Here is a 27,059-nt window from a genome sequence, read left to right on the forward strand (position 1 = left end):
TGAAGTCCATTAGACCGTCAAGCCTGCAGTTTCTCATAAAGGAGGCTGGCTGCATGGGGAATACAAGAGTTGTCAAGTGCCTGGCTTGCTAGGAAGTAAAAAAAGAAGCCCAACCAGTGTTAGCAGCTCAACTCCATTGCTACTGAGATAGGGAGTGAAAAAGAAATCTCAGTAATTCCTGGCTGCGGGCAGTGCTGCCAAGAGGGTGCCATGGTAGCAGCTCATCTCTGTGTGCCAAGAGTGAGTGTAACTGAGGGGCTGAGTGGGACTGTTACAGCTGTTCTTGCCCATCTGCCTTTATCTTGACCTTCCAAAAACACCCTGCTCTGTCTTCCCTTGGAATTTGCGGAGGAGTGACCATCCTGCATTGCTCTTTAGGAATGCTTTTTTCTTGGCATCTTGCTATGACTTTCAAGGAGTAATAGGTACTTTCCAAGGAAGATTTGAAAAATGTGGTAATGGGTGAAAAAAAAAAAAATCACCTAGCAAGGGCAAATAAAGCAAGGGTAGAAAGTAGGTGGGGAACAGTGCTGATTTGCAACTGATGTTTGAGCTATGATGGAGTTTCAGTGAACCACACCACAAGGGCTGCTGACTCATAAAAAGGTGAAATACCCAGAAGGAAAGCAATGATCCCAGCAATTGTATCCCATTATGGTATGTCAGATATGTCTTTGATTGCACAAGCCTATAATTAGTTACAGAAATAGTTGTGCTATTTCTGAAGAACTAAGAGGAAACAAAAGAATTACTCCCTTAGTGACTAGCAGGATCAATGGAAAATGCTCAAAATTGCTTTAAATAAAGTGTATTCATTGCTGATTTATTTTTTTCAATCTGAGAGTAAATGTCAATGATTCAGTAAAAATTAACGAATCTTAAGAGACCCCAGATCAAAGATCTGAAAGTCTTGGAAGTAATTTTAGGCTTGGTTCCTATTTACTCAGCATGTAGGAAATCCACTTAAGTATCTCAAGTGTTTTTAATATTTTGAAAATCAAGATCTCTTCACTTTGTGTTAAGAAAGAGCAGCTCATGAACGGAACTCGCAGCAATAGCTGCGTTGCTTACTTGCTAACACTAGATGGGGTGTAAGGAAAAAGTGAAGGGGAAAATCAGGGAACAGCAAAACCTCGGAGGTCCGAACTACCTCAGGCACAGAAGAAAGATTTAACTAATCTGAGCATGGTTTTCTCCACCTTGTGAAAAGCCAAACCCGATCATAAACAAACAGGGATTCGTTTGCCCACCCTGTCCATTCCTCTGGCAGTGTGGATCCTCCCAACGTGGATATTTTAATGTGTGATGCACCACTATTAATCACATTAACTATATTTTATTCATATATTGAAAGAGTACATACACATCAGTAGCATAGATTGCATCAGCTCCTCTTTACTAAAAAAAGCTCGATGTATAAACAACCTTAAAATGCTCCTACTGTAGCTAGTGCATATTAAATCAATGCTTACATAAACTAATACTCTTTACATAGATTTATGTATTTTAGAATACATTAAAAATTATCAGTGGCATGTTCTGTTATCCTTTTTCACTGTCCTGATGGTTTAACATTTCAATGAATTATGAATGTGCATATTTTATTTACTATTCAAAACCATTTCTATTACAGAATATACACAATGGAGACAAACCCCTGGTTGCATTTGGAAAGACAGAAAGTATTTTCAATGGTTAGTGATTTCTGTTTTTATGCCTACATCCTGCAGCTTTTCCTTGGGTGCAGGAAGAGCAGAACAAGGCTCTTTCTGAGATCTTGCCATTGTTTAATCCTGTGAAAAGTATCATAATCTTTTCTTAATTCCACACCACCACACAACTGATGCTTTTTGCCCTCCCTTTTACCTGCTTTGACCTCCTGTGGATGAACTCAGCAGAGCAGGCAGGCCAGTGTCTGACTCCAGGCTATTCCTGAAGCTGGGAGGGATGCTGAGCTGGGCTTTCTCACCAACCAAAACAGCTACTCAGCAGAAGCAGCAGCCTGCCCACAGAATTCATTTCCCTCACTCTCTTCTTCTGGTCCCATGTGAATGAGCTAGACTCCTGTGGATCACTTTATCCTTTTTATTAAGCCTGTCTCTGCAGAGATCATTTTAATTTAATCCAACTTGATAGCCAAGTCTCAAAATCCCCCTGGCTCTTGAAACAGTACAATCTCCTGGTACTCAATACACAAGCCTTTTTCCAGCATCCTCTTGCTTTCCTTGAAGGATCCAATTTCTATAAACTAGCTTTTCACTCTGACTGATGCCCCTTCCTGAGTGACTAGAACTCACAGTTGAGCCCTTAAAGAAAGTGCTGGTGCATTGAGAAATGCCACTCTCATCAGAACATCCAACTCTAGTGAAACTTGCATGCTTGACAGAAAAGAAATACAAAATGCTTTCCTGCAACATAGGTTAAATAAATGTTGCTTGCCAGCCATATCCACTTTAAGAAGTAAACTGGTAGCATGGTAAGAAATTGTATTCACTAGCAGACACAAATCTCTTTGTTTTGTCAGATTTGTTAGTTTAATCCTAGGAGAGGTATTGCTAAACCCTGTTGCAGAGCACTAGTTTGCATCTACTGGTCTTGACTGAACCCCTGGAACTGACACAGTGCTCAGTATTTCAGAGGGTGGGATGGGCCAGGCTGCCAGTGTAGTCAAAACCAAAACCAGGTTGAACAACTCTGTAGGAAAAAACCCCTAACACACACCTGAAAGTCAGAATGAGTTATCTCTCTGACAGGCCAGTAATAACCTCATTTCTTAGCAGAGAGGCAAAGGCTGGGGAAGACTGTGATATGCCAGGTCACTGGCAGGTTATGACTCCTCACGGGAGTCCTTGTACACAATCCTCTTCTGCTGCACACTTCACACCCTGGATTTCAGAAAGCCCAGGAGAACATCTCTGTGATCATAGGCCATGTTTCACACGTCCAGGGGAAAAATGTGACACCCACTCAGCAGAAGGATGGTGAGACAAGGAGTGAAGGACATTTCCCTTTGCTCCTCCTGCTTTGCAAAAGCCTGCCTATTATCCAAGGCAGTAGTGCAACAGCAAGACATGATAAAACAACCTAGTAGACTAAGTGGTATGGAAACTCAAAGATGTTGTGTAAGTGAACAAACAAGAACTCTGATACACAATTTTGTTGGGTAAGGGTGGAAAAAAGGCTTTCCAGGAAAACTGTCCCTTGCTGCTATCCCGAGAGAGGCTCTGTGTGCCAGGATTGCCCTATTTAGGATGAATGCCTTGGTCTGTAACCACCCAAAACACTAATGAAGCACAGTCTGTCCACATCCTCCTCTTTAACCTTCAATGGATTAGCAACCTGGCAACAGCCTGGACTGACCCAAGGGAAACTGGAGAGGCAGGATTAGCCCTAGTTTGAAACAGCTCCAACAGCTTGGTTTCAGATGACCTGGTGATACTGAAGTCACAGTTAGACTTTAGCCAGAAGGAGGATTTTCCAGCTACAACTTTGATGTCCCAAACCCAAATTTATTGCTAATGAGCTGTGGGGGGAATGCTAGACAGTAAATCACCTCATTGAGTACAGAGGAGCTACAATGCACAGTGCATCAGTGTCAATATGTGTTTGGGACAAAGCTTATGCTCTGTCTTCTGGAATGAGAGTTCACAACAGAATAACGCGTTAAACACCCAGAATCTACTGGGAATCATCAGGACAAATATGAATTAAGGAAAAATATATGGATTTCTGGAATACCTATTAAAACAGAGAGTGGGTGGGATTTGTAATTGGTTTGTTCATGGCATCATGCAGACCTCTGGTATTTTCTATGTTAACTTTTTAAGATCTCACAGTCCTGAAGAGAAACACTCTTCCTGGCTACCCACTTACTGTGGGCTGACCTACTTGTTATGCACAATTTGTTGCTGGAAAAAAGTGAATAATGGAAGAAAAATGGCAATAGATTTTGACTCTCCCTTCAGTCTGCAATGAATTATAATGATGTCCTGGATTTACTGTGAACCAGAAAGAAAGATTTTGAAGAGAGAACTCAGTGTATTCTGGAATGTTCCTGTTTGCTTTCACAATTCATCAGCAACCATGAAGAACTGGCTCTAATATTAAAACTTACACTACTAAAATGTTAGTTTAGGAGTCAAGATAATTTTTATGCTTTGTATGGCTCACTCTTCACTTTATGAGATGTCCAAATTTAGGTAGGTTTTCTGGATAAAATTTAAATCATTCTCTTAGATGTCAACATTAATTCTAATGCACTGCACTCCTCTTTGAATAACTGTAGATTGCTAAGTGTCTTTGAAAAAGGATAAATTGGACATGTCATGCAGTAACCAAGTAAATGCAGTCCCTGATTAATATGCAAGTTTGAAAAGTTCAGAAAATGTCATCATACTCCATAGGTGCACCCTGTTTTTGGAAAGGTCTCTTTTTGTTTTGTTTGTGTATAAATGTCATTCTACATAAATTTCACTCCAGCATCTTTTCATAAACTCAAGTCAATGATGATATGTTCAAATATTTGAGTGTTTCCTTTAAAACTAGAGGCAAAGAAAAAATCTCTTCGGTCTGTTGACACAGCTGTGAAAGACCGTGGTGCTTGCACATAGATTTCTTTAAATAATCTGAATATCTTCTTTTCACCATCCCACTGGTAAATCTGGGAGAAGGTATAGTCACTTCCCAAGGCTAGGTAATAACTGTTCTTGAAGGAGAAAGGCTGCAGCGTCATGGCTCCTCGGGATGGAAGAGCCTGTATCTCCACAAACTGTTTGCTATTCCATTTCATAACTCTGGAGTCACCAATGAATCTCGTGAGTGTGATGTAAAGGTCATCTTGCATCCTGAAACTCTTCACGGCCAAGACATCTTCCATGTTGGGGATTTCACTGTGTGGGACAAACTTTTTGGAGGCTTTGTTCCACTGGAGTATAATGGGCACCTGGGAACGGCTAGAGAGGATTAAATGTGATTTCCCATCTATATCGAGAAACTCAGCATCAGTGTCCCTGAACCATTCGTGAAGAGACTGATATGAATAAAATCCTTTGTTATTCCACTTATACACTGTTGACAAACCCGCTTTAGAGCTATCAGCTATGACAAAAAACATTTCACTGTCTATCTCAAAAAGCTCTATATCATTCGGCTTGGAAATGCGAGATACTTCAATATCCTGGAATTTGACAAACTTCGTCCAGCTTTCATCAAACTTGTAAATGTGTGAGCCACCAAAGAGCTGTGCCACCACCACAAAGACTTGGTCACCAACAAGAATGGCTTTACATCCCACTATAGACTGACCTATTGCCCAAAGAAAGAAAACAAAACAACAAGTGTTAGCACAGCACAAGCCGCCCTTCACACAACAGACATTACCAAACCACCCCTCCCCTTTTTTTAAACTGCACCATCTCATAATTTTGTCTTCTGCTACATGCCATCAGAGCATCTTTTCAAGCTTTTTGCTTCCCAATAGCTGGAGAGATGACTTGTCCCACCCTGCATTGTGTACAAGTATGATGTACTATAAAATGCTAATTCCTTTTTATGCAAAATACTTCTTATTTCTCTGTTTGTTCAGACAGAGTATCCTATTTCCTAGTATCCAAAACTATTATTTAAGCTAAATTTTATTATTTAAAACTGACAAGAGTTTTTATCTTGCCATTCATCAAATATCTGAAATTCTCTTATTCTTGTAATGCCTATCTTTCTGTCTTAACTAGAAGAATTAAATCTAGTGTATTTTTCTTGCTCCAGAAGGGTTAGAGTCAGCTTTTTGCTACTGTACGTAGAAATATTGATGCATCTTGTGGATATATGACCTGACAGCAAGATGAAAAAAGATAAATCTAACTCTATTGCTTGTGTTAGGTATTCTTGGGATTTTGTTAAACTAGAAAGATTTAGGAATATTGCAGTTCCAGATAGATCCAATCAGGCTGTGATCTGTTTTGAGGATGTCAAGTTACACTAAACAAGAACCATATCAAAAAAGTAACAACGAGACTGTTATGATACATGTTGTTGGAAGCAGAGAATTCCTCTGTGAAGCACACAGTTTAAGTAGAACTGTAGCTGCACAAGTTCCTCAATGCATCCTTGGTCAGTCACTACAGCAGATTCACCCTGGCTCCTCTGCTGGTCCCCTGCCCGTGGCTTTCAGAGCTGTCCTGGAGTGATCTGCCACCCTCCCAGTGCAGGAGAGCTGGGAGTGCCTTCATCTCAGTACAGCAGGGTATCTGCAGCACAGGCATGAATGGTCAAGCTGATCATCCAGGCTCCTTCTGATCTAACTTAGTCAAAACAAACTCTAGAAGAGCTTTCACCTCTCTCCTGTCTCCTTCTGCAGAGGACAGCACTGCTTTTATCTTCATGTTCACTGTAAAGGCAACCTTGACAACTAGCTCAGCTCCATAAGCCCATGTTGTGAAGGGCTAAATTTAGACATCCAAATGCCAAGCAAATAATAAGTAGTGAAATTCTCTGTGGAGCTGGCTCCAGAGCTCTACGAAACAGTCCTCAAGCTCTGCAGGAGGCTCTTTATGTGCCTGTGTCCCCTGGCAAAAATCTCAAGCTCACATACATTTCAGAGTCCAGAGCTCAAGCTCAGACCTTCCAGGAACAAGCTCTGGGTGTGGAGATAGGACATAAGTCCCTGGCAGAAATGTCTCCTAATTGAGTCATTCAGAGGAAGGTGAAATACATCTGGAAGGCAGCTATCTTTGCAAATCAGTCAAACTCTCAATTTAATTTCCAGTTTTTCTAGGGCTCAGCTAGCTCTCTCTGGCTGTAGACTTCTCAGTTTACATCCCTGGTACATATTTTACCCTAATCTACCAAATCACAATGAAACCTAAAAAAGCAACATTTTTTATTCCCCAAATTTCCTGATGGAGGGGTAGCTTCTTGTAAACTTTTGTTAGTGATACACACAGCTTACTGCCTTTGTAGAATTCCACACCAGAGGAGGACGCAGTGTACCCTACGTCTTCCAGAATAGAAGATAAAAAATAATCAATCACAGACAACAAGGAACAGGAAGGAAAGATGCTCCATGGATAATTTAGCTCCTGAGTCTTCAAAACCTCTGGCTTGGAGTATCTGGGAAATCAGGTAGCAGATAACAGCTTTGAAGAGACTGTCTGGGCTGTCATGGTGTGACTCAGTACCACAAGTGTTGGTTAGGGACAGAACAGTTGTTAGAAAATCAGCATCAGAACATCACCTGGCATCCACACAGGCTTTTTGTTTGATCAGTAATCTAGCCAAGATATTAATTGAGCATTTTTGTAAATGAAAAGTAAATGCTGAAGCTTTACAGCACATCTCTTTAGGTAACAATCACAGCTTAAATATTTCTGTCGTTTTCAACTGGCTTCCTGGTCAGCTCACCCTAAAAGCATCCTTCAGTCCTGTTTCCTCCTACATGCAGTAGATTCTTTTTATATTGTTTTGCAGGTACTTTGGCAAGATCAAGTGCTCCTTCAGCTTCTGCTTTAACTTGCTGTGTGATTCAGGCAGTGAGTGCTAAGCTGGGCCATGGTGTGACATTCATGGCAAGTGCTTGCTCCTCCAGAAAAGTTTACAACATTGGACAAAAAAAGTCTGGTTTGTGTGCTACAGTAAGGTGAAATGTGCATGTATGAACAAGAAGCATTATTCCATGGAGTCACTCATGTCCAAACGTCACTCACTTCAATCAACCAAATTCAACAGGCATTCAGGACAAAACCCAACAAACTGGTCCCATCTACAAATCTTATCCTTGTGAAATGCCAACAGTCCATCAGTGACTGGAATCCCAGTGTTCACATACCTGTGATATTGTCATAACTCCTGAAATTCATTTCGATGTGATCCCACTCCAGCACCATGCAGTTCTCCATGCTGGGCTGTGCAATAGCTACAAACACATCATTCTTTGAGTTGAACGTATCCACTGAAACTGACTGGTAGGGCAAGATCTGGTGGACAACAAAATCTGAAAACATACATTTACAACAGTTAGAATACATCCTTGCTGGAAACAGAGTAAGTGGTCACTGATTAGAATGATGTACACAGAAAAATGAGTGAAATACTCTGAATTTTGTATAATGTTATCATGGAAGTATTAGTGCTCATGTTAGGCATGCAGCAACAGGGAAAGCGTCTCCTGCTTTAGGTATCATGAACTGTCCTCTGGAAATGTATTTGTCAAGGAGATTAAATATGTAAATAGTGAAATAATTCAGATTTTCCAGCTAGGCTGGCTACTATCAGTGAAATAGAGAGAGAAGTCTCTTTCCCCACAGCTGGAAGTTGCTTTCCCGTCAAGTGAAATGGCCTTGCTAGAATCACATTCAAGCTGAGAGATAGCAACTACCAGCTGAAGTCCAATAACTTCTTAAGTCATGCAAATTTAATCACTAGCAATTTGTGTTATGCTAAACCAGGCAGAAAGTGAAATGATATCTGAAGTTTGCCTAGGGATAACCCCATTTTGCCTAGACCATAGACAAAATGGTGTAATCAAAAACTCAGTTAACATAATGTTTTATGGGGCATTTTAATGTAGTTTAGGCATAAAATACAACCAACCTGAAAATTACTATCCAGTGGAAACCTTATCCTAGACAATAAGACTGAGAAATTGGAGCAAGCTGTGAATATTAGGAGCGTAACTCCAGAATTAAAGACTTTTTTTTTCTCAAAAATTAAGTGCCTTTGTGGACTTAACTTGAAAATTCACCCTGGGGTATGTCAGCAGTCATCACAGAGCCAGTCTGGGGCAAAGTGAGGAGACTTGGGTCTGAATTTGACATTTGACCAGACAGTTGTGCAAGATCTCTGTTATCAGGAAAAAACCATGGTGTAGCAGAGCTGACAAAGCACTCAGGTCTAAAATGTGGTAGGAGGCCTGCATTGAAGTAATGTATGGATATGAATATGTAGAAAAGGAAAGGCATATCCCCTATGATGGCATTTCTGTGCAGAACCCTGCACTGCTCTGTCTTAAGCTCCATTTGCTACATGCCTTCACCACACCCTCCTATGCTGGAAGGGCCTGAGCATCCAGGGATTGTGGTGAAATGGTAATTAAGTCCTCACTCGAGTCCCTTGTTTTGGTGCATTATGAAATAATTGCTTCTGAATGAAGAAACCTTTGTTTCTGCATGCTTGAAAGCCTTGCCCTTGAGAAGTTACACTTGTGGAGAATAAAGATAGATGACTACCATTAAATAAACAGAGCAGATTCCACAGCTGTGAAAGAAATGACAGTCTTCATTCTTCGAGGGACTGTTATAAATAGAGCTTGGGCTTGGTTCATAAATGCTGGTAGGCAAACAAGAACGTTATCTTCATTCTCACTGGGAAATTAAAAGAGCTGGGGGAAACTGACACTGAAGTATGCAGGAAGTAAAAGTGACTGACCAGTTATAAAAGGTAGCTAAAGGATGGAGCAATAGCAGATAGAGTCATAGGAGATAAAAATATTTTTTAAATATTGCGGAAAAAAACCCCAAAAAACTAATCCTGAAAAGACATCTCTTGAAATCTGAACAGCTGTGAAACACTTTGGGGGAATCTGTGAATTGAAACAAACCAGTCTGTATGTGAAAATGGGTAGGGAAATCATTTGTAATCAGTAAAAAGCAATAAATGTTGGTTTTAGTACCAGCTGGGAATACCAGACTGTAATGTAGAACAGTGATACACAGTAAAAGTTGCTGCCACATCAGGGTTGCAAAACATTTAGGCCTTGGAGCCTTGATTTAGTTCTACATGTCTTGCTGTAATGCTAGAAAAAGCTAATGCAGTAAATACAGGACTGGGGGAGGAGCCCTTTTCCAAAATCTTTCACTTTTAAGCCAGATGCCCTGGATGGGAGAGGGCAGAGGACACAGCCCACGCTCCCCCCTGTGCTGCTACCGGCATGGGCAGTCCCTCTCTCCCTCCCACCCCACACACAGTTTTGCTCTCCCTCTCTCAAGACACGTTTCTCACGCTGTTTTCTGCTGGCTGAGAGTGAGGGTGCCCCCCTGTCCTCCAGTCACTTATTCCACCTCTGCTCCCTCTGTGCCTGAACTGGCATCGTGGTGTCATAGCTGAGGGACCCAACACTTTTATTGGGCTGATTTTCCTTCTGCCAGCCCTTGCTTGGGCTGATCCCAGCACACAGGAGAACTAATACCAGCACAGGAGAGGTGGAGTGTGCAGGGAATATTGGAGGACACTAAGGAAAAATATAAGTGATGGTCTGTTTGGGCAGCTGCTCCAAAACTGCATCCTGCATTTCAGTCCCACTCTCCTCACATCCCTTCCTCCCTGCAGTGGACACTTCTGTTCCAGGTAAGGCTACCCAGGACCTGGGTGTGCCAGCAGGGAGTGATAACCATCCTTTCCCTTCTCCCACTACAGATCTCCAGCACAGGAGCAAGAATGGAGCAGTACCTATTAATTTGGAAACTACCTCCCTTCCAGACAGCAGGGAAAGAAAAGACCACCTCCAGAAGACAATCCCAGATAGGTAAAGAAAGGGGAAAACAAGTTTCCAAAGTCCAGTGAGATGATCCCTGCCTGCAGGTCTGGGCAAAGCAGGTCCCAGGCATGCACAGGGCCTGTTTCCAGTGGCTGTGGGAGCCCAGGGCCTGTTTTCCAGTCTCCTGAGAGTGGGTTACCTGTTCCCCTGTGCTGCTCACAGCCACAGCACAGCCCCCTCACACACTGTTGAGGAAGAAAAACAAGAAATGAAGTGAAATGGCTTAACCTGCTTCCGTGATGCAAGCACTGAGAAATGGAAAAGACACATGCTATCACAAAAAGAGTTGAAATGCAGGTCACCAATACTGTCAATCCCTTTCTCTGTGAAGAAGCAACAGGACCATTTTGTTCTTTGCCTTTTTATTTTAAATTTGGCAGCACCTCTTTCCATCCCTCCTGTTACCACTGTAGCAGTTCAGCTGATACAGTGAGCTGACTGGGCCAACGAGACTCACATTTTACCAAGCAAACTGCTCTGTTACCACAGCCTGCATCCAGTCATGCTCAGCACAGCGTGCTGGAGACCAGAAATGATGGAAAGTCTGGTCCCACCTGACAAAGGAGGGATCTACTACACTAAAGACTAACGTGAATGAAAGAGGTTTGCAGAGCCCTGCCCACCGCTGGCTGGGAAAGATTACACCTATGGGGTATATTGCTTTACTTAGAATACAGTATATATTCTAAGCCTGTGACTAATCAATCCTCAAGGATGGAATAGGGCATATTTACACTCCCTTTGGATCTGGGGGAGGCAATGGCAGAGAAGGAGAAAGCAGCAGTGGCCTGACACCACAGACCACCAAGGCCACACAGGACAGAGTATGGCAGGCACAGCTGTGCTGTGGGAGTGCTTCTCTGAGGGCATTTGAACAAATGTTCAGCTGGGCAATCCTTGCCCCATGGAACGCCTTCGGTCCCCAAAAACTCTGCAGCACATGAAATTAGATTTATGCTTGGTGTCATTTCATTTACAGCAGACAAAGGGACAATGTTAAGGGTGAATTTTGCCTGGAGCAACTTTGCAGTGTCTAGGTATAAAAAGGTGACAGAGGGCCTGTAGGTCAGGATGGGTTTGAGGACCAGGTGAGCCTTTCTCTTGTGCACTGTTAGTGCTGCACAACAGCTTAAACCAGATTGCAATGAAATAAAGCCTGCTTTTACTTTGCATTGCTGCATCTCAGTGGTTCAGCAGACGTAAGAATGTAACTTCAGTGCTGTTCTAAACTTCATTGCTCTCCTGTGTTTGACAGCCTTTTATGCAGCAGATTATTGCATGTTACCTCTGCCGCTCTTCTGACATAATTTTGAATTCTGAGTTCATTCCCTTTTTCCTTCACATATTGCCATCAAAGCACCTTTCATGCCTTTACCTGAAATTCCATTTTACATTACTAGTAATCATCTTTTCTCTTGTCTTTTAATAATAATGACTGACTTGATGACAGATGAGAACTTGCACACCTTTGATATTACTGTCTAGAAAAAAGGCAGAGCACTGCCATCCTATTCAAAAAAGATGAAAAACAATACCCACAGCTGATATTTTCAGTTATATGATGTGACTACATTTAAAGATAGCTAACTGCAGCAGTTGGGGCATAAAATATAAGCATAACCACATGCAAATTTCTCTTCACTCCCTTCAGCATGCTTTACATTACCTTAAAAAATAAAAAGTCAAGATCCTAGGCAAGACAGTAGTCAGAATATTATTGGACTTTTCTCTTCAACTTAATGGAGTTCCCATGAAAAACTTCTGGCACTATTGCCACCATCTTTGATGCTAATAAATCATGATTTATCAAATAAAGATAACAGCTATAGCCACATTTTTGAACTTATTTTCATTGCTTTCTGTGAAATACAGAGATTTTAAGAAACTCATCTGCCATAACTATATGGCTTTATTCCAGATAATAAAAAGCATTCTGTGATAAAAATTAAGCCACAAATTGAGTCATAATCAAGTCTTTTGGAATATGAATAGGCAGAGCTCTTCTCCCATTATCACTTAATCCAAATAAAAACTCAGTACTAACTTTGGCTTTTAAATGTAATTTTCCCATTTTGTACTTGTTCTAGTACTTGGAAGTGCTTTGTATGTAACCCTTTCCTCCCCCCAGGTCATGCTCATAGAAACAAAAGGTTATTATCTAAACTTCTGATATTTAACCATTTGTAGTGTGCTTAGAAATATACATTCTGAATACCTGTAGTGATGCATTCATAATCAAAACTTGTCACATCATTTAACTTCTTATCCTGATATTCTGCTGGACCAATACACAGGACATCAGAAACAGTGGAATTTGTCATCTTTAACCACAAAAACAACCACTTGGCTTTGCAGTCACACTCAAATTTATTTCCCCTTAAATCTCTAAAAAAACACACAGAAATAAACATATTTGAAAAGGTTGATAGCAATATGAGGACTACAGAACTGTCATCACCTTGGCATGCTGAATTTCAAAATATCTGAGTATCCTTGAATTGCTCTGAACTGAAAACAGGAACGTTTCTTAAGTTTTATTTGGACTCCTTTATTATGAGCTCTCTTTCACTGAGTTTTTTTGAAAAACAGTTGCAGTCTATGGTCATACATAATCATAGTAATGGAGCACTGTGATTCATGTGTAAAGTTACTTTTTTTGTAAGTTTTCATAGGATGAGGACTGTAATGTAATACATCCTGACATTCAGATTGACTGCTGCAAGCCTCCTTTGCACCATTTACCACTGACACAGATAATTCCCATTTCTTCACTAAACTGTCCCAGTACTGCTGGTTGACAGAGCAGCTTTGCAGATGTAAAATACAGATGTAGGGCTTGTATTTTTTGAGTCGCTGCTGATGCAGAGTCAATTTAACTCCTTCCTGCTAATGTACATGCAATTTCAACACTGTATTTGTTCTTTGATCCTTTGGAAATTTCTGTGCCTTATGATTTTACTTTGCTGTAGGAGATAAAAATAGGAGAATCCTAGTTACACAGGGAAATACTGACAGAATGTCAGCAATGTGCTACAACAGCACAGAAACAAGGAAAAGAAGCTGGTTTTGTTTTGTTTTTTTAACTAATCCCTTGTACTAAAATGATCTCAGGGAATATGCAACAATAATAAGAAAATATGTTCAGAGAAATTGTGGGTTTAAAATTCATTGTTTCCCTTTACCTAAAGCACAATTTACATGAGACATCAGAAAGAAGTGCAGTAACACAAGCTATGCACAGCACCACAAGAAGCAACAGTGATTTAAGAAATAGCAGTTACTTTAGAAGAGTCTATCAAGCAAACAATTATAAAATGAAGAAAACTAGAACAAAAAGATACACTTTTTTTTCTGTGTAGATACCAGATACATCACCACACACCCAGAACCTAAAACTGAGAGCAAGAGTGACAGAAGCAGCAGAAGGATTCTCATTACTTACAGTTCAATTAAAGAATCTAAATCGCTGAAGACATCCCTTGGCAGAGCTTTGAGATGGTTATTGGCCAAAGAACTAGAAAAGAAAGTTAGAGCTTAATATCATTGCTATCTCTTATCTTGCAATTCTTACCAAGTGTGAGCTCACTTACAGGTTGTTAATTATCCTGTACTGTCCAGCCACTGGCACTGCTAGAAGTCGCCAGGAACAGGCATTAATTATTCTCATTCAAGAATGGAGATTATTTGAAGTTCACATAAAAGTAAAATATTTAAAGCTTTTTTTATTTCCCAGGTGCAAATGTAACCCACAGAGCAATCAGTGAGCACACTGGCAAGAAGCAGGAATGTTAATCATGAGTAGGCAGTGGGGTGGTGGTGCCAGTGCAGCACTGGGGGTACCAGACCCAGCTGTGCCTGCACACAGGCAGCCCAACGTGTGGCAGTGCTGCCCAGGCAAGAATTGCCTCATGGAAGGCATGTTTTTGACAGCAGCAGGAAGCTGACACAGAGGGAAGAGAAGTTTTCTGTGTAGCAGGAAAACCAGTGGTCTCCCAGGAGTGTTTTGTTCGAGTAGAAATTACTCTCAAGTGTTAAATAACTTACAGGTGAGTCAGGTCACGAAGGCCACGAAATGCATTTCTTGAAATGGTTTCAATTTTGTTTCCTTCAATAAATCTAGGCCAAAAAAAAGAGAGGTATTTTAAAATACTTTAAGTAACATTATTATTAGCATCACAGTGCTTTAAGCTGTGATGTGGTTGCCAGATGCAGCATATTTCTGGGCAGTTCTCTCAGAGTGAAAGGTGGGAAGTCTCAGTGGAGCTGCTCATGTTCCCTTTTCCCCTTTCCTTGGGCAGACTGCAAGGAACAATGCCAGTACCTGGAAGCACAAGGGATGGCACATGACACAAACGTCCAGCAGAAATGGAACAAAGTGAACAAGGCAAAAAAAATTATTTTTCTCTTGGTAATCCTCTCAGGATGTGTTGTGTGATGCAAGAGACCTGTTTAGGAGAGGAGACCTCCTGAGGCAGACTTTAGAAGATAAAGTCCTACCTTCCCCTCTCACAAATCACCAGCATTTTCAAACCAGCAGGCAGCACAGCAGTGCCAGGCTGCCCAGGCTGCAGAGCTGTTCTGATGGGGAGCTCCCACGGCTGCACACACACGCAGTGCCACCTGCATCCCCACACAGCCCTGAGCTGAGCTGTGCACCCTTGACATCTGCACAGACACTGAGACACTGCCTTGGTTTAGTGCTGGCTGCCACAGTTCAGCTCTGTCCAGCTGGGACATCTCCCCCACAGGCTGCCAGGTGCACCCAAGTCACAGCCCATGCACTGGGGGAATAATGACAGGCACATATCGATTCCAGCAGCACACTGTTCCTCCTGACTGCACATCAGCATTTAAAGAAAGAGCTGATATTTGAGCATCCTGACCCCTGAGCGCTTGAGGACGCATCCCTAAATACACCATCATCCCTGCAAAGTGACTGCAGCCAGGTGGCCATCAAGATATTGCCTGAAACAGCTATACCTGGATGAAGACAACTGTACGCTGACTTTATAAAACGCTTACAAGATGAAAGTGCCTCCCTTATTCCTAGGCAGCTCTCTTTGCCCTCCAGAGGAGTTAGAGGAAAAATGCTATGAGACAAGGTCTCTTCTCAAGAGAGTGAAGATGGGAATGCAGGGGATGACAAGTGCTCTTGGTTCTGCTGTTTAGGTATAGGAAAAATCCTTCATGAAGTAACCGAGACCCTGACTGCAGGCAAAGGGTGCAGATGAGAAGGTGCTGTGTCTGTGTGGGAGATGTCAGAGGCAGCTCAGCCCTTTCAGGGCTGTGTGGAGCCACAAACTCAACTCACAAGAGCAGAGCACCATGCTGCCTCCTGACACCCTCACTGGCACAGCACCAGCTCAGTGGTCCATGAGAATAAACAAGGCTACACTGCAACAAGCTGGAACTCAAGATTTTGCCAAATTCTTGAATCACCAAGCCTGGCCTCCAAGAGACACCACTCTGGGAATTCCAGTTGTTCACCAGCAAAGCTTCTGTCTTTCTCAGGCCTGTGTTACCCAGACTCTGTACACAGGGTCAGTTTAAGGGTGCACTGAATGCCATTAGGAGTGCTGCAAGTGCAGCAGGAGACAGCTGGAGATATATTCTCTGTGTATAGGTATCAGCTGTGGGTGTTCCCCAGCTGCTCTTTGGCCAGAGACATTGGCTTTGTGCACACAGACACTTGTCATTCCTGTTTGTCAGTGAGGTTTCCTTCTCTACAAAGTCTGATCCCTGGTAACTAAGAGACATGAGTACTGCCTGCAGGACCAAAAAAACCCAAATCACAGAGAAAGGCCACTCACAGCCAGTTCCCAAAAAGTGGAGGAGTGATATGCTGGGAAGAGGGAAAGCTCTATGGAATTGGCAGAAAAGGCAACCACAACCATTAACGGAGACCACTTGTACAGCTGCTAAAAGAATCTGAAACTGTAAGGTTTTACCAGTCTTCATCCTGCTCCCTGGCTTGCAGCTGGTGGTCAGGGACAGAGATTTGCCCTTTGACCATCTGAGGAGAGCAGGGTGTTTCACTCAGACAGGGATCTGGCTGCAGTGACCAGTACAATTACCACAATGTTTGCTGTGCTGCTGGGATAAGCCCATCAGCACTTGAAAGCAGGACATCAATGGTACAATGGAAAAAGTTTTTCTTCCTTTTTACAAACTACTGCAAATGATTTTTTCCCTGTAGACACAAGGAAAAGAGAATGCTTAGATAACTTGCTATCTCTGAAAAATCCAGATGTAGATGAACCATGGATTTTAGCATATATCATTTACCATTAGCTGCAAATTCCATTGTTGGCTACTCCACATGTACCAGACTATTAACCCTGAATATACCCCACCATAATATGTATTTGCCTTCAAGATTTTAGCAAGAGTCAGTTTTATGAGCATTGGTCTTCCTGTAGAAAAGGACAAATGTTTTCCACAGGTTCATTTCACCTTGGAAAGGTGGGTGGGGTGAGGATTTTTTTCAGGTTGTATTGATAGTTTCAAACAGACCAGCTCATACTGAGTAACACAGAGAAATGTCATCCTTTGGAGTGTGAAGGGAGGATAACCTTGTACCAAGGCTAATACTTTTTTATATAAGAAAAGGGGTGAACTAAAAATAAAAAAAAGGACCAGAAAAAGAAAGGAATGTAAAAAATAAACGGAATGATATAAACAAAATAAGAGTTAAATAATTTTAAATAATAATATAAACAATTACTATAATTTATATTATATGAAATATATGTTTATCTGTTTACATATTTATAATTATAAGATAACAATAAATTCTATGGAGATTATTAGGGGTATCAGAAAAAAGGCAAAAGTTGGGAGAAGAGAAGCAGAATCAGGGTTCTTCTGGGCAGTACACCATTATTCTGCAATTCCTGCTTGGGCCGCCCATAGGTCAGGTCAGGCTGCTCCACCTCTTGCCTGAGGTTCAAATCCCCTTTCACAGACACTTTTCTGGAAGGACAAGACCAGCTCCTGCTAAGCAATGCCTTTTTGGTGTGCTGTAATTGCACAGAGACACCTCACATTCACGGCATATCTTTCAAAAATGCACTGTAACATCTGAAAAATCGTCAGCCACTATAAAGAATATTTGCACGGGAGTGCAACATAAATCCTGCAGCTCCCCCGCTCTTGGGAATCACAGTAAAGACCAAGACTCTGCAGCAGGAGTCTTGGCAACTTATCAAAACATCTTTATTTATAAAGGACATAAAATACCAAACTTACAGGTATTCCAGATGGAAGAGACCAGCAAAGGCATCATCTCGTATAACAGTGAAGGAGTTGGAGTTCAGCAAGCTGAAAATGGAGAGCAGGCATCAGGAAAGCACATTAAAACTTGACACACCGGATTATGCCTATTGTGTTTATTGCCCATGACCAAACTAATCTCACTGACTTGAGCCCATATCACCCCACCACTGCAGCACACATAAAAGACTGTGGAAGTGTCCATTGAAAAAAAATTAAAGGCATTACATGACAGTAGTTAATGTCCACCACTCCCCAGGAAAAATGCTTGCTGTGCCATTGACCTTGGCTAAATACAACCTGCTCCTCAACCCTATGGTCCACTGAGCAGAGCAAGTCATCATTAGATGGCATGTCTGCTGAGTGTGGGCCCCATCCACTTAACACCCCTCCAGCTTTTCAGAGCCCAGCCCATGGCCAGTCCTGAGCTGCCAAGCACCAGCTCTCACTTATGCAGTCGCAGTGGGCCAGTGCTCACTCATTCCACACTCCCAGGGGAGTGCTCCAAGCCTGACCTGCAGATGGGGACAGCCTGCAGTGTGGGAGGACAGCAGCCAGTTTGTCTGCTGGAAACACAGACGTGTCCAAACCACTGAGACAGAGAACCCTGCTGCCTTTATAAAGCCAAGCGCTGTGTCCACAGGCGCTGAGAGGAGCTGCAGCAGTGCCTCCTCTCGGCACTGCCTTGCCCTACCCCCCTGTGAACTTCAGGGACAAAACTTAGAGCTGCACCAGAGAGGCTATCACCTGAGCCAGCACAAGACAGCCAGGGAGGTTAGGGAGGCTTTGCCAGCAAAGCTCATTCCTTGCTATATTAAACCACAACAGCAGACAATCTCCAAATGTTGATGTTCAAAGGCAGAGAGGGCAATCTCCTTTCAGGAAAATAGCAAAACTTCTTATTTGGTCTAAAATATTAACACCCCTCAAAAGAAATAATTTTTGGAAAATCTCAGGATTTTCCCCTATGAATGAATATGTCTGCACTAATTACTTTATTAGAGCAACTGATTAATCTTCCTTTTGCATGGTTTTAGGCATTTTACTAAAATTAATTTAGAAGACTAATGAACATGAAATGCAAACTTTCCCTGTGATCCCTGGATATTATGCTAATACTAGACAAATGCTCCTTAAATTATCCCAAAGAAATCTGACAAAGATGAAGACCACCATCAAAAATAAATCCTTGCATTACTATTTTACCATGATTACTGCCACAGAAGACATTATCCTGAGGTGCCCATGTGCTCAATTATGCATGCAGCTCTTTGTTATTTGTTATTTTTTTTCTCACGTTTTAAGGAAAAAAGATACAAATTACACTAAACAACAGAACTTGTGAGTGCCCAAGGTGGTGGTGACAAATCCCTCTTGCTCCCACATCTGACTTACCACGTAAAGTGACAGGAGCAACTTCTGCCTTCCTCAAGAACCCACCTCTGCCCCACCACCCTACACACATTGACATCTCCAGAGAATCTACTACAGCTAAGGAAAAGGGACCATCTTCATCTGCTCTTCCTCTCTCTTCCTTGTACCACCATCCAAACCAAGCAAGGTTCCCCCCAGCTCTAATTTTCCACCCACAGCTTCTCACCCTGGAATGGATCCCTCCCTTTCCTTCCCAGCTGGCACAGGTCACAGTTTGCCACCATTTATTGGTGGGCAGGGTCCTCGTGCCCTCTGTGGGGGGCTTGGTGCTGACCCCCAGCTCTCACAGAGACTTGGGTTTGGGGACCAGTTTCACGCTGAAGGAGGTGAAGGCTTCCACCCCTTGCTTTCCCCACTTTCCCCCAGCATTTTGCATGGAGTGCTGCTCCTCCCAGCAGGAACACAGGCCTTTAAGTCAAAGGAGGTGGGGTGCCCAAGAGAGGAGCCTCGCCTTCAGCCACCAGGTGCCTTTAGAGGCTATCTCTTGCTAAGACCAATTTGAACATCTAGTTCTGTGGCAGGCACTCAGTTTCTGGCAGGCTGGCAGGCTTTGGGTCGTTTTGCTGAATTTTTCTTTGCAGTGTACCTTTGCCTGGGGGGATCAGTCAGTCCCTCTGGGGTGGAGGTGTGGCTGGCCTGCTCGGTGCGTTCCGGACAGGCTGCGCTGGGCCGGAACGCACGGCTTTGCTGCAGACTACCAGAGAAGTGAGTATCCAGGCTCCCCAGGGGAGCTGTACTGCAGTCTCTCTATCTTCCTTGCTGCCTCCCAGGACAGCTAAATTAAGCAAGTTTGGGTAAGCTCCTGGAGCAGGACGCACACTCCAAACTGCAACACGGGCACAAGCAAGCAGCTTGCCGGGGGTCAGGAAGGAGGGATGGCTGCAAAGAGCTGGGAGCTGGGCCACTGTTTCCCGGGACAGAGGAGCGCTGGGTCAGTAGGGGCCACCCTCCAGGTTGCATGCTGAAGCACGGAGTCATGCTGCAGACAACACCAGCACTTCACACATACAGGATTCCCTTGAGGTGTGTCCTGGAAGCCTCTGCTCACCCCACTGTGCCCACAGTGCCACAAAGCCAGTGCCAGACTCCTGGGCACAAAGTAAGCAGGAGTGAGAGCCACCACCACACAACTCTGGGGGACAAAACTCAACCTTAAACTTACTAAAGCTGAAGTTTAAAAAAAAGTGGAACTTAGGGCACCATAAAACACTTTTCCCTCCTTTAGGAACTAAATACATATTTTTTGAAGTGGTTTCTGAGCAGAAAATGCACCCCTGAGCAGAAATGTTATGAAACAGCAGCTACAACTGGGGGACTGTGCAAGCTTTCTCCCGTTTCTCCCTTTCTACAAGGGAAAGGGAGCTCTACTTAGGAGAAACTGAGAGCCTCTATGCTTACAGGGACTCTATTTAGGAGGAAGGGGTGAGGTGCTACTTGGCCGTGCTCCTTCCCAGTGCCATACTTACAGCAGCTGCAGGGAGGGCAGGTGGGAAAACATCCTGTCCTTGACTTCGGAGAAGGTCCCGTTGACCAGGCTCCTGCGAAAAGAGATGCCACCCGTCAGGCGGGAGCGCCCCGCATCCCTCCGGCAGCCTGCTGCCCGCTCCGTCCCGCGGCCCCGCACTCACAGGGAGCCCAGGCCGGCGGGCAGGCTGCGCGGCGCCCCCGCCGCGCCCACGCACAGCGCCGACTCCCGCCAGCAGCTGCAGGGCGGCCCGCAGCGCGGCCTGCGCGGGGCGCCGGGCGGCGGCAGCGCCAGCAGCGCGGCGGCGGCAAAGCAGAGCGCGGGCAGGAGCCGCAGCGGGGCCGCCATCCCCGCACCGCCGCTGCCCGCCGGCCGCTCCCCGCCGCCCCCCGCGCCCTGACATCAGCGCGGCGCCGCCTCCGCTGCGGCGCCGGGACGCCGAGGGGGGGTCCCGGCGGGCGGGGCGAGGCGAGGCGCGGCGGGGACACCTGGCCCTCCGCCTCCCCGCGGGACGGGAGCCCGGAGCCCCGCGGGAGGCGCAGGGCGCGGGTGGCCCCCGCTGGTGGCTCCGGAGTGATGCTACTCCGGAAAACCGGGGAGGGCTGGGGTGCTGGAGCGTGTCCGGAGAAGGGCAACGAAGCTGGTGAAGGGTTTGGAGCACAGGTCCTGCGAGGAGAGGCTAAGGGAGCTGGGGGTGTTTGGCCCGGAGAAAAGGGACACTCAGGGGGGATTTACTGCTCTTTATAATTAACGGAAAGGAAATTGTAGTGGGGTGGATGCAGTCTCTTCTCCCAGGTAATAAGTGATAGCACAAGAGGAAATGGCCTTAAGCTGCACCAGAGAAGGTTTAGATTGGATATTAGGCAAAGTTTCTTCACTGAAAGAGTTTCTGGTATTGTAAGAGGCTATCTGGGGAAGCAGTGGAATCACCATCCCTGACTGTGTTCAAAAAATCACAGAATCATGGAATGGTCGGGATTGGAAGAGATCTTAAATATCTTTTAGTGCTAAAACCCCTACCATGGGCAGCTTTCACCAGACTAGGTTTCTCAGAGCTACCCAACCTGAGCTTAAACACTTCCAGCAATGGGGCACCCACAGCTTCTCTGGGCAGCCTAATGTGGAGGTGTGGTGCTTAAGGACATGGTTTAGAGTTGGACCTGGCAGTATTGGTTTAGTGATTGGACTTGATGATCTTAGAAGTCTTGTCTAATCATAGCAATTTTAAGGTTTTAAGAACAACTCGAGGGATGTCTAGATCAGGAAAGAAGCAGAAGGAAGAAGAAATAGATGATGACACCACACAATTCCAGTTGCTTTCCAGTAGTATGTGTGTGTTAAGTAGGCATTAATTGAATCATGCTGTATCTGAATGCTTGAAATATTTCAGAACTGCACGTAAAACCTTATTTGAGGTGCCCCGATTTGAATGAAACAGGTCACGCACATCAATAAAAGAATTACTCTTGTAACTTTGTGTTACAAGTTACTAGTCTTGTATTGTCAAAGAATTACTTTTTGTAACTCCTGTAACCTTCACTGTCTCTTGTGTCCAAGCCTCTCTTGGTTTGCCTGGGCCAGTCTCAAACTTCCAGAGCCCATTCCTGCTGCTGCAGCTTGTGCCTGCTGCGCCCCCGCTGCGCACACAGCCCAGCACGGCCCCTGTTAGGGGGCTGAAGACTGCAGTGAGACTCCTCTGTGCTGAGCAGACCCAGGTCTCCACCCACACACAATCCCTACGGCAGGCAAGAATTCAGAAAGCGTGAGCAACACCTGAGCTAGCAGTTTAATTAATTTATCATCTGATTAGGCAGAAACAAGACAGGGAAATTGTTTGAGGTCAGTGTTACTCCCAGTTTTCTTTGCCTTGTTTAATCTTTTCAGTGATTTTAATGATTTGTGTAATACATCTCTTTGCAGGAGCTGTTATGCACCACATCTGCATCTTAATTCTACAGCCACAATAATCTAAGGATGTTTATTTCATTGGCAAGCAGACAGAAATTGTTGTGAACCGTTAAAGCCGCTGGATTTCCTGTCATTCTCTTTCAGCTGGGTCACTGGTGCTTCATCCTGATGTCATTGAAAGTGACAGAAAAAAAGAATATTAAAAATTATAAGAATACTATCAGAAATCAAAAGTTTTTTTACTCTCTCTCACATTATCCTTCTGGACAAAATATCCTGCATGCAGCTAGAGCAGTCTGTAATAGACTGGGTGAGCAGCAGGCTGACGGGTTGGGCTTGAAGTGTTACAGTAAATGGGATGACATCAGACTGCCAGCCAGTCACCAGTGGGGTTCCACAGGGCTCCATCTTAGGGCCAGAGCTCTGTAAGGTTTTTATAAATTATCTGAACACAGGAAATGAACATACATTCAGTAAGTTTGCCAATCATATTAAACTAGGAGGAGCTGTGGACTCCCTCCAGGGTAAAGAGGCCCTGCAGACAGATGTGGGTAAGACTAGAGGGCTGACAGTCACCAAGCATATCAATTTGACAAGAGCAAGTGACAGATTCTTCACCTGGGACAGGTGATCCTCCTTATATGTACAAATCAGAGGATGAGATCCTGGAGAACAGCCCTATGGAAAGAGGTCTGAGGATCCTGGTCAGTGAGAGGTTGGATACAAGTCAGCAGTGCCCCGGCAGCCAGGAGAGCCAAGTGTGTCCTGGGGTGTATCAGGCGCAGCATCACCCTTGGTGATGCCCTTGGTGATCCTTATCGGTTCCTTCCAACTTGAGTTCTTCTATGATTCTCTGAAAAAGACACAACAATAACTTCCCCAAACAGCAACAAAGTAATGATGTTTCCATGAACCAGACAAGACATTTCTCCATGAAGTGTGACTCCTGTGGCTGTCCAGGTATGCTGCCTTGGGAGGCCTTTGATACATTCACCCTTTCCAAGTGGCACTCAGCATTCTGTCAGGAAACATGGCTTCAGGGTTCAGTATTGCTACAGGGTTTTAAATGTCTACAGATGCCATATTGGTATGTAAAGCACCTTCTCTAGAAGACACAAAGCTAGGACCCGAACTCCACAACTCAGTTCTTCAACTTTCACTCATGCTAAGCTGTTTTCTGCAGATGTCTAAAAATCCCAGGACACTTCAAAATGGAAAATTCTTTACCTGCTAGCACTGCCCACAATTAATTTTGCAGACGAGGTGTCTTCTGATTTAACTGATTTAAATGCAATTTATTTGGTGACCCTCTCTATCTCCCCATGGAAGACGAAGAAGGATTTTCTCCTGCTGTCTCCATATGGGGTGTTCTGTGCAGCCTCACCTGCAGCACCCCTGCTGCCCTCAGTGGGGGCTGCCAGGCACAGACCACCCTTTCTGGTGGTCTTGAAAGTGTCAAGAGTCAGAGGAGGATGAGGTGGAATGAGAGGCAGGTGCAGCAGGGCCAGGGCACTGCAAAGGAAGGCACCAGTGTGAAGGGCTTTATCAGAGGCTGAGGAGGGAGTCTGGAGCACCAGCAGGACACAGCAGATGGTCCTGTCCTGCCGAAATTAAAAGTTTTTGTTTTGGAAAATTCACGTGACAGAAAACAGGTATTTGAGGGGTTAAAAATACAAATATGCAGATAGATAAGCACATATAAATTACCTTAAAAGGATATTAAAAATTACTTGGTTTAAAAAGTGATGCTTATTTTATCCATACAGTAGTATAAAAATGCAGTGGTATAAAAATGAAATCTTCTTTTTTGAGAAGAAAATAGAAAACTAATTGATGTTGAAAAAGAACATTAAAAATGAGAAATAATACTGAAATGTGCATTTTGCTGCTTTCCTTCAAATTCTAGCTTATAGGCTCAGGTGATTTTTTTACATAGACTTGCAGGAGCATTCATTTAAGTCATGCCACAAATAAATGCAGTCAGCTGCATATGAAAGATTGTGCTATTCAATACCCATAGATAAAATGGCATTTCAAATGGGCTAAGAAGAACACATACAGCGTGTCAGAAGGCATGATATAAAAACCTGAACAGATAGGAGAGGTGCAAAGGCTGTGACATGCCTTTTAAAGCCACTGTAACTGAGAGTGCAGGGGAACATGGGGATCCCCTGGGACTCAGTGTGTACCCCAGTGCTGACCTGTACAATGGTGCACGAGATCTTCCAACTGGATGTTAAGTAGAAAACACTTTGATTCCCAGGTGAATATGGCTGAGACATCTCGACACTGATGTATGACATTATCATTGCCATTTCTTCTAACACAACAGGTCTTCTTCTTTTCCAAAATTCTGGATATTTATCTTGAATTGCAAAGAGAAAATAAATCAGAGGAGCATTTAGGAGCACATAAATATTAAAAGAAATATCTTGACGTGAAACTCGTCAGCTTTGTTTCTTCAGGATCAGGAAGGCATTTCTCACATGTTTTCACTTTCACTTTTCAATCCCTTTTTCATAAGCCCCTACTTTATTAAGTATTAACACACAGGCATTGACTGTATTTTGTCCTGTAACTTGACAGAAGTGGACAGTTATAGATAGAAGGCTGGACACATCACCCCTTATGAAATGAGAGCATTGAGGGGAAAAACATGTCAACCTTTTGTCTGAGAAAATTTAATTTCTAGGGTAGTTTGCAAATAAAAATTAGTTTTGTTGGATCACCACACACCACCTCTCCAAAGTAATAAATTAAAAAAAGAATTGTGGATGAGAGTAAAGTACGTCAATGAAGTGTTCCCACTATGAGGACCCTTAATTGCTTGTGACCCTGCTGTGGGAGAAGGTATGGGAAAATTAATGCTCTGAGCAATATTCATCTTGCTGAGTGTTTCCCTTTCTTTCTTCACTCATAGTTGATGTGACCTTTTTGGACTCCAACTGCTAGAGGAGATGTACTGCAACATGCAGAGAACGTTATTATTATCTTGAATTTTCTCCAGCTCTCAGACCAAATGTTTAGTCTGCTTGGTCAGGATTAAATGTCCTTTGCTCTTGACTTCTGAAGATTTCTGGTCCAGATTGCACACTTGGTATGTTACTGCAGCTTTCCTTTAAAGAAGCACAGAAGCAATTTACTTTGTTGAAATGTAACACTACAGGACAGGCTTTTATGAAAACTATTTTAAAAAGTATTCTCATAAATAAATTTTAAAAAAAATTTAAAAAAATTTTCAAACAACAACAACAAACCACCCCAAGTTGCCAGATCCTACATTGGGAGAGCTGGCATGTTCTCTGCACTGACACAATGCTCCCCAGCTCCAGTCCCTTACATCAGCACTGTGCTGTGGGCCCTGTGTGGCAAAGGTGGTTATTCACATTACATCAGAAAAAGAGGACTTGCTCACTTGTGCTGCCCTTGTTCTCATGTTTTCTAAAAGGCCCCTAAGCCGAGATTCACGGAGGCTCCAAATCCCCAGGTCTGGAAAGGAATTGCTGTGGAAAGAGGAACGGGCAGAACAAGTTAGGGTGGCCCAGAGCTTTTCACACATAGCTCACCTACAAGCCCTACCCGGCAATGAGACTTTTTGAGATGAGATATTAATAATATATTAACACCACAGGAATAAAAGGAATAAAACCATAAGAAACATAACAACCCACACACCTTCCTTTTCCCTTCACTTGTGAATCCCTCAGAGACCAAGGGAGTCGCAAATTGTTTCTTGAAGAGCAAAATTAATGAGCTAAGGCTGTGTACTCATATCCCCATGCACCTTCCCTCCTTGCATCCTCATCCACTTGGGATCTGCACTTCCACTATGCCCAGTTTCACTGACCTCATGCAATGGTTGCTCTCCTTCCAACTGTGCCCCATCCCTGGGCCTGTCAGGTGAGCAAGAAATTGGAAGTAGCTCCAGCTGGCACAGTACTCTGGGTGTGCCAAGCCCAGCTGCTGCCAAGTGCTGGTACTGCAAAAGCTGAGCAGAAGGAGGGGCAGCTGAAGGCTCCTTGCCTGCCCCTCATCTCTTCTTCTCATGGGCTCCCTGAATGGCAGCTCAGGATGTCTGTGTCCTCCATGCTTCTCTCCAAACTGATTTAAACTCAGTGAGTCCAAAGTTATCAAAGGGTCCTTGCAAACAGGCACAAATGCAAATAGAGGCAGTAAGAGAAGTCTCATTTCTTTAGGACAACAGGCAGAAGAAAAACTCCATAGAAAAAATGACAATTCTATAAGAAAAAGAGATTTTGCTATTTAAAGGATGGCTGTATTTCGCTGTTTTGCTATATGAAATTTGATAAGAAATTTAACCACTTAACTTCCCAGAAAATCAACAAAGGATTTTAACTTTTCTCTTTCCACCTTAAACTAAAGAAGAAAATATTTCTAATTTACACTTGTAAATGAAAGAAAAATGCATCCTTTATATTTTTAAGGACAGAA

General features: G+C 43.5%; 1 protein-coding gene and 1 long non-coding RNA gene across 5 annotated transcripts; both read right to left on the reverse strand.

The window, feature by feature from the left end:
* Window positions 1-1,358: 1,358 nt before the first annotated feature.
* Window positions 1,359-21,407, reverse strand: LGI2 (leucine rich repeat LGI family member 2). Its single transcript, XM_063401719.1, has 8 exons — window positions 20,863-21,407; window positions 20,701-20,772; window positions 17,777-17,848; window positions 14,573-14,644; window positions 13,971-14,042; window positions 12,744-12,913; window positions 7,823-7,987; window positions 1,359-5,304 (listed from the first exon to the last, which is right to left on the reverse strand). The coding sequence occupies exons 1-8, from the start codon at window positions 21,045-21,047 to the stop codon at window positions 4,487-4,489; spliced, it is 1,626 nt and encodes a 541-aa protein (XP_063257789.1). The 5' UTR covers window positions 21,048-21,407; the 3' UTR covers window positions 1,359-4,486.
* A 1,109-nt stretch (window positions 21,408-22,516) lies between these two features.
* LOC134552514 (uncharacterized) lies at window positions 22,517-26,832 on the reverse strand. Of its 4 annotated transcripts, XR_010080889.1 has the most exons (5): window positions 26,455-26,832; window positions 26,023-26,110; window positions 24,809-25,723; window positions 23,226-23,460; window positions 22,517-22,772 (listed from the first exon to the last, which is right to left on the reverse strand). It is a non-coding gene; the product is annotated as an uncharacterized LOC134552514 (long non-coding RNA). The 4 variants fall into 4 exon arrangements; XR_010080887.1 differs by having other exon boundaries at window positions 24,809-26,110; XR_010080888.1 differs by having other exon boundaries at window positions 26,023-26,832.
* Window positions 26,833-27,059: the final 227 nt, after the last annotated feature.

The sequence above is a fragment of the Prinia subflava genome, chromosome 7 (assembly GCF_021018805.1).
Source record: "Prinia subflava isolate CZ2003 ecotype Zambia chromosome 7, Cam_Psub_1.2, whole genome shotgun sequence".
NCBI classification, from domain to species: Eukaryota; Metazoa; Chordata; class Aves; order Passeriformes; family Cisticolidae; genus Prinia; species Prinia subflava.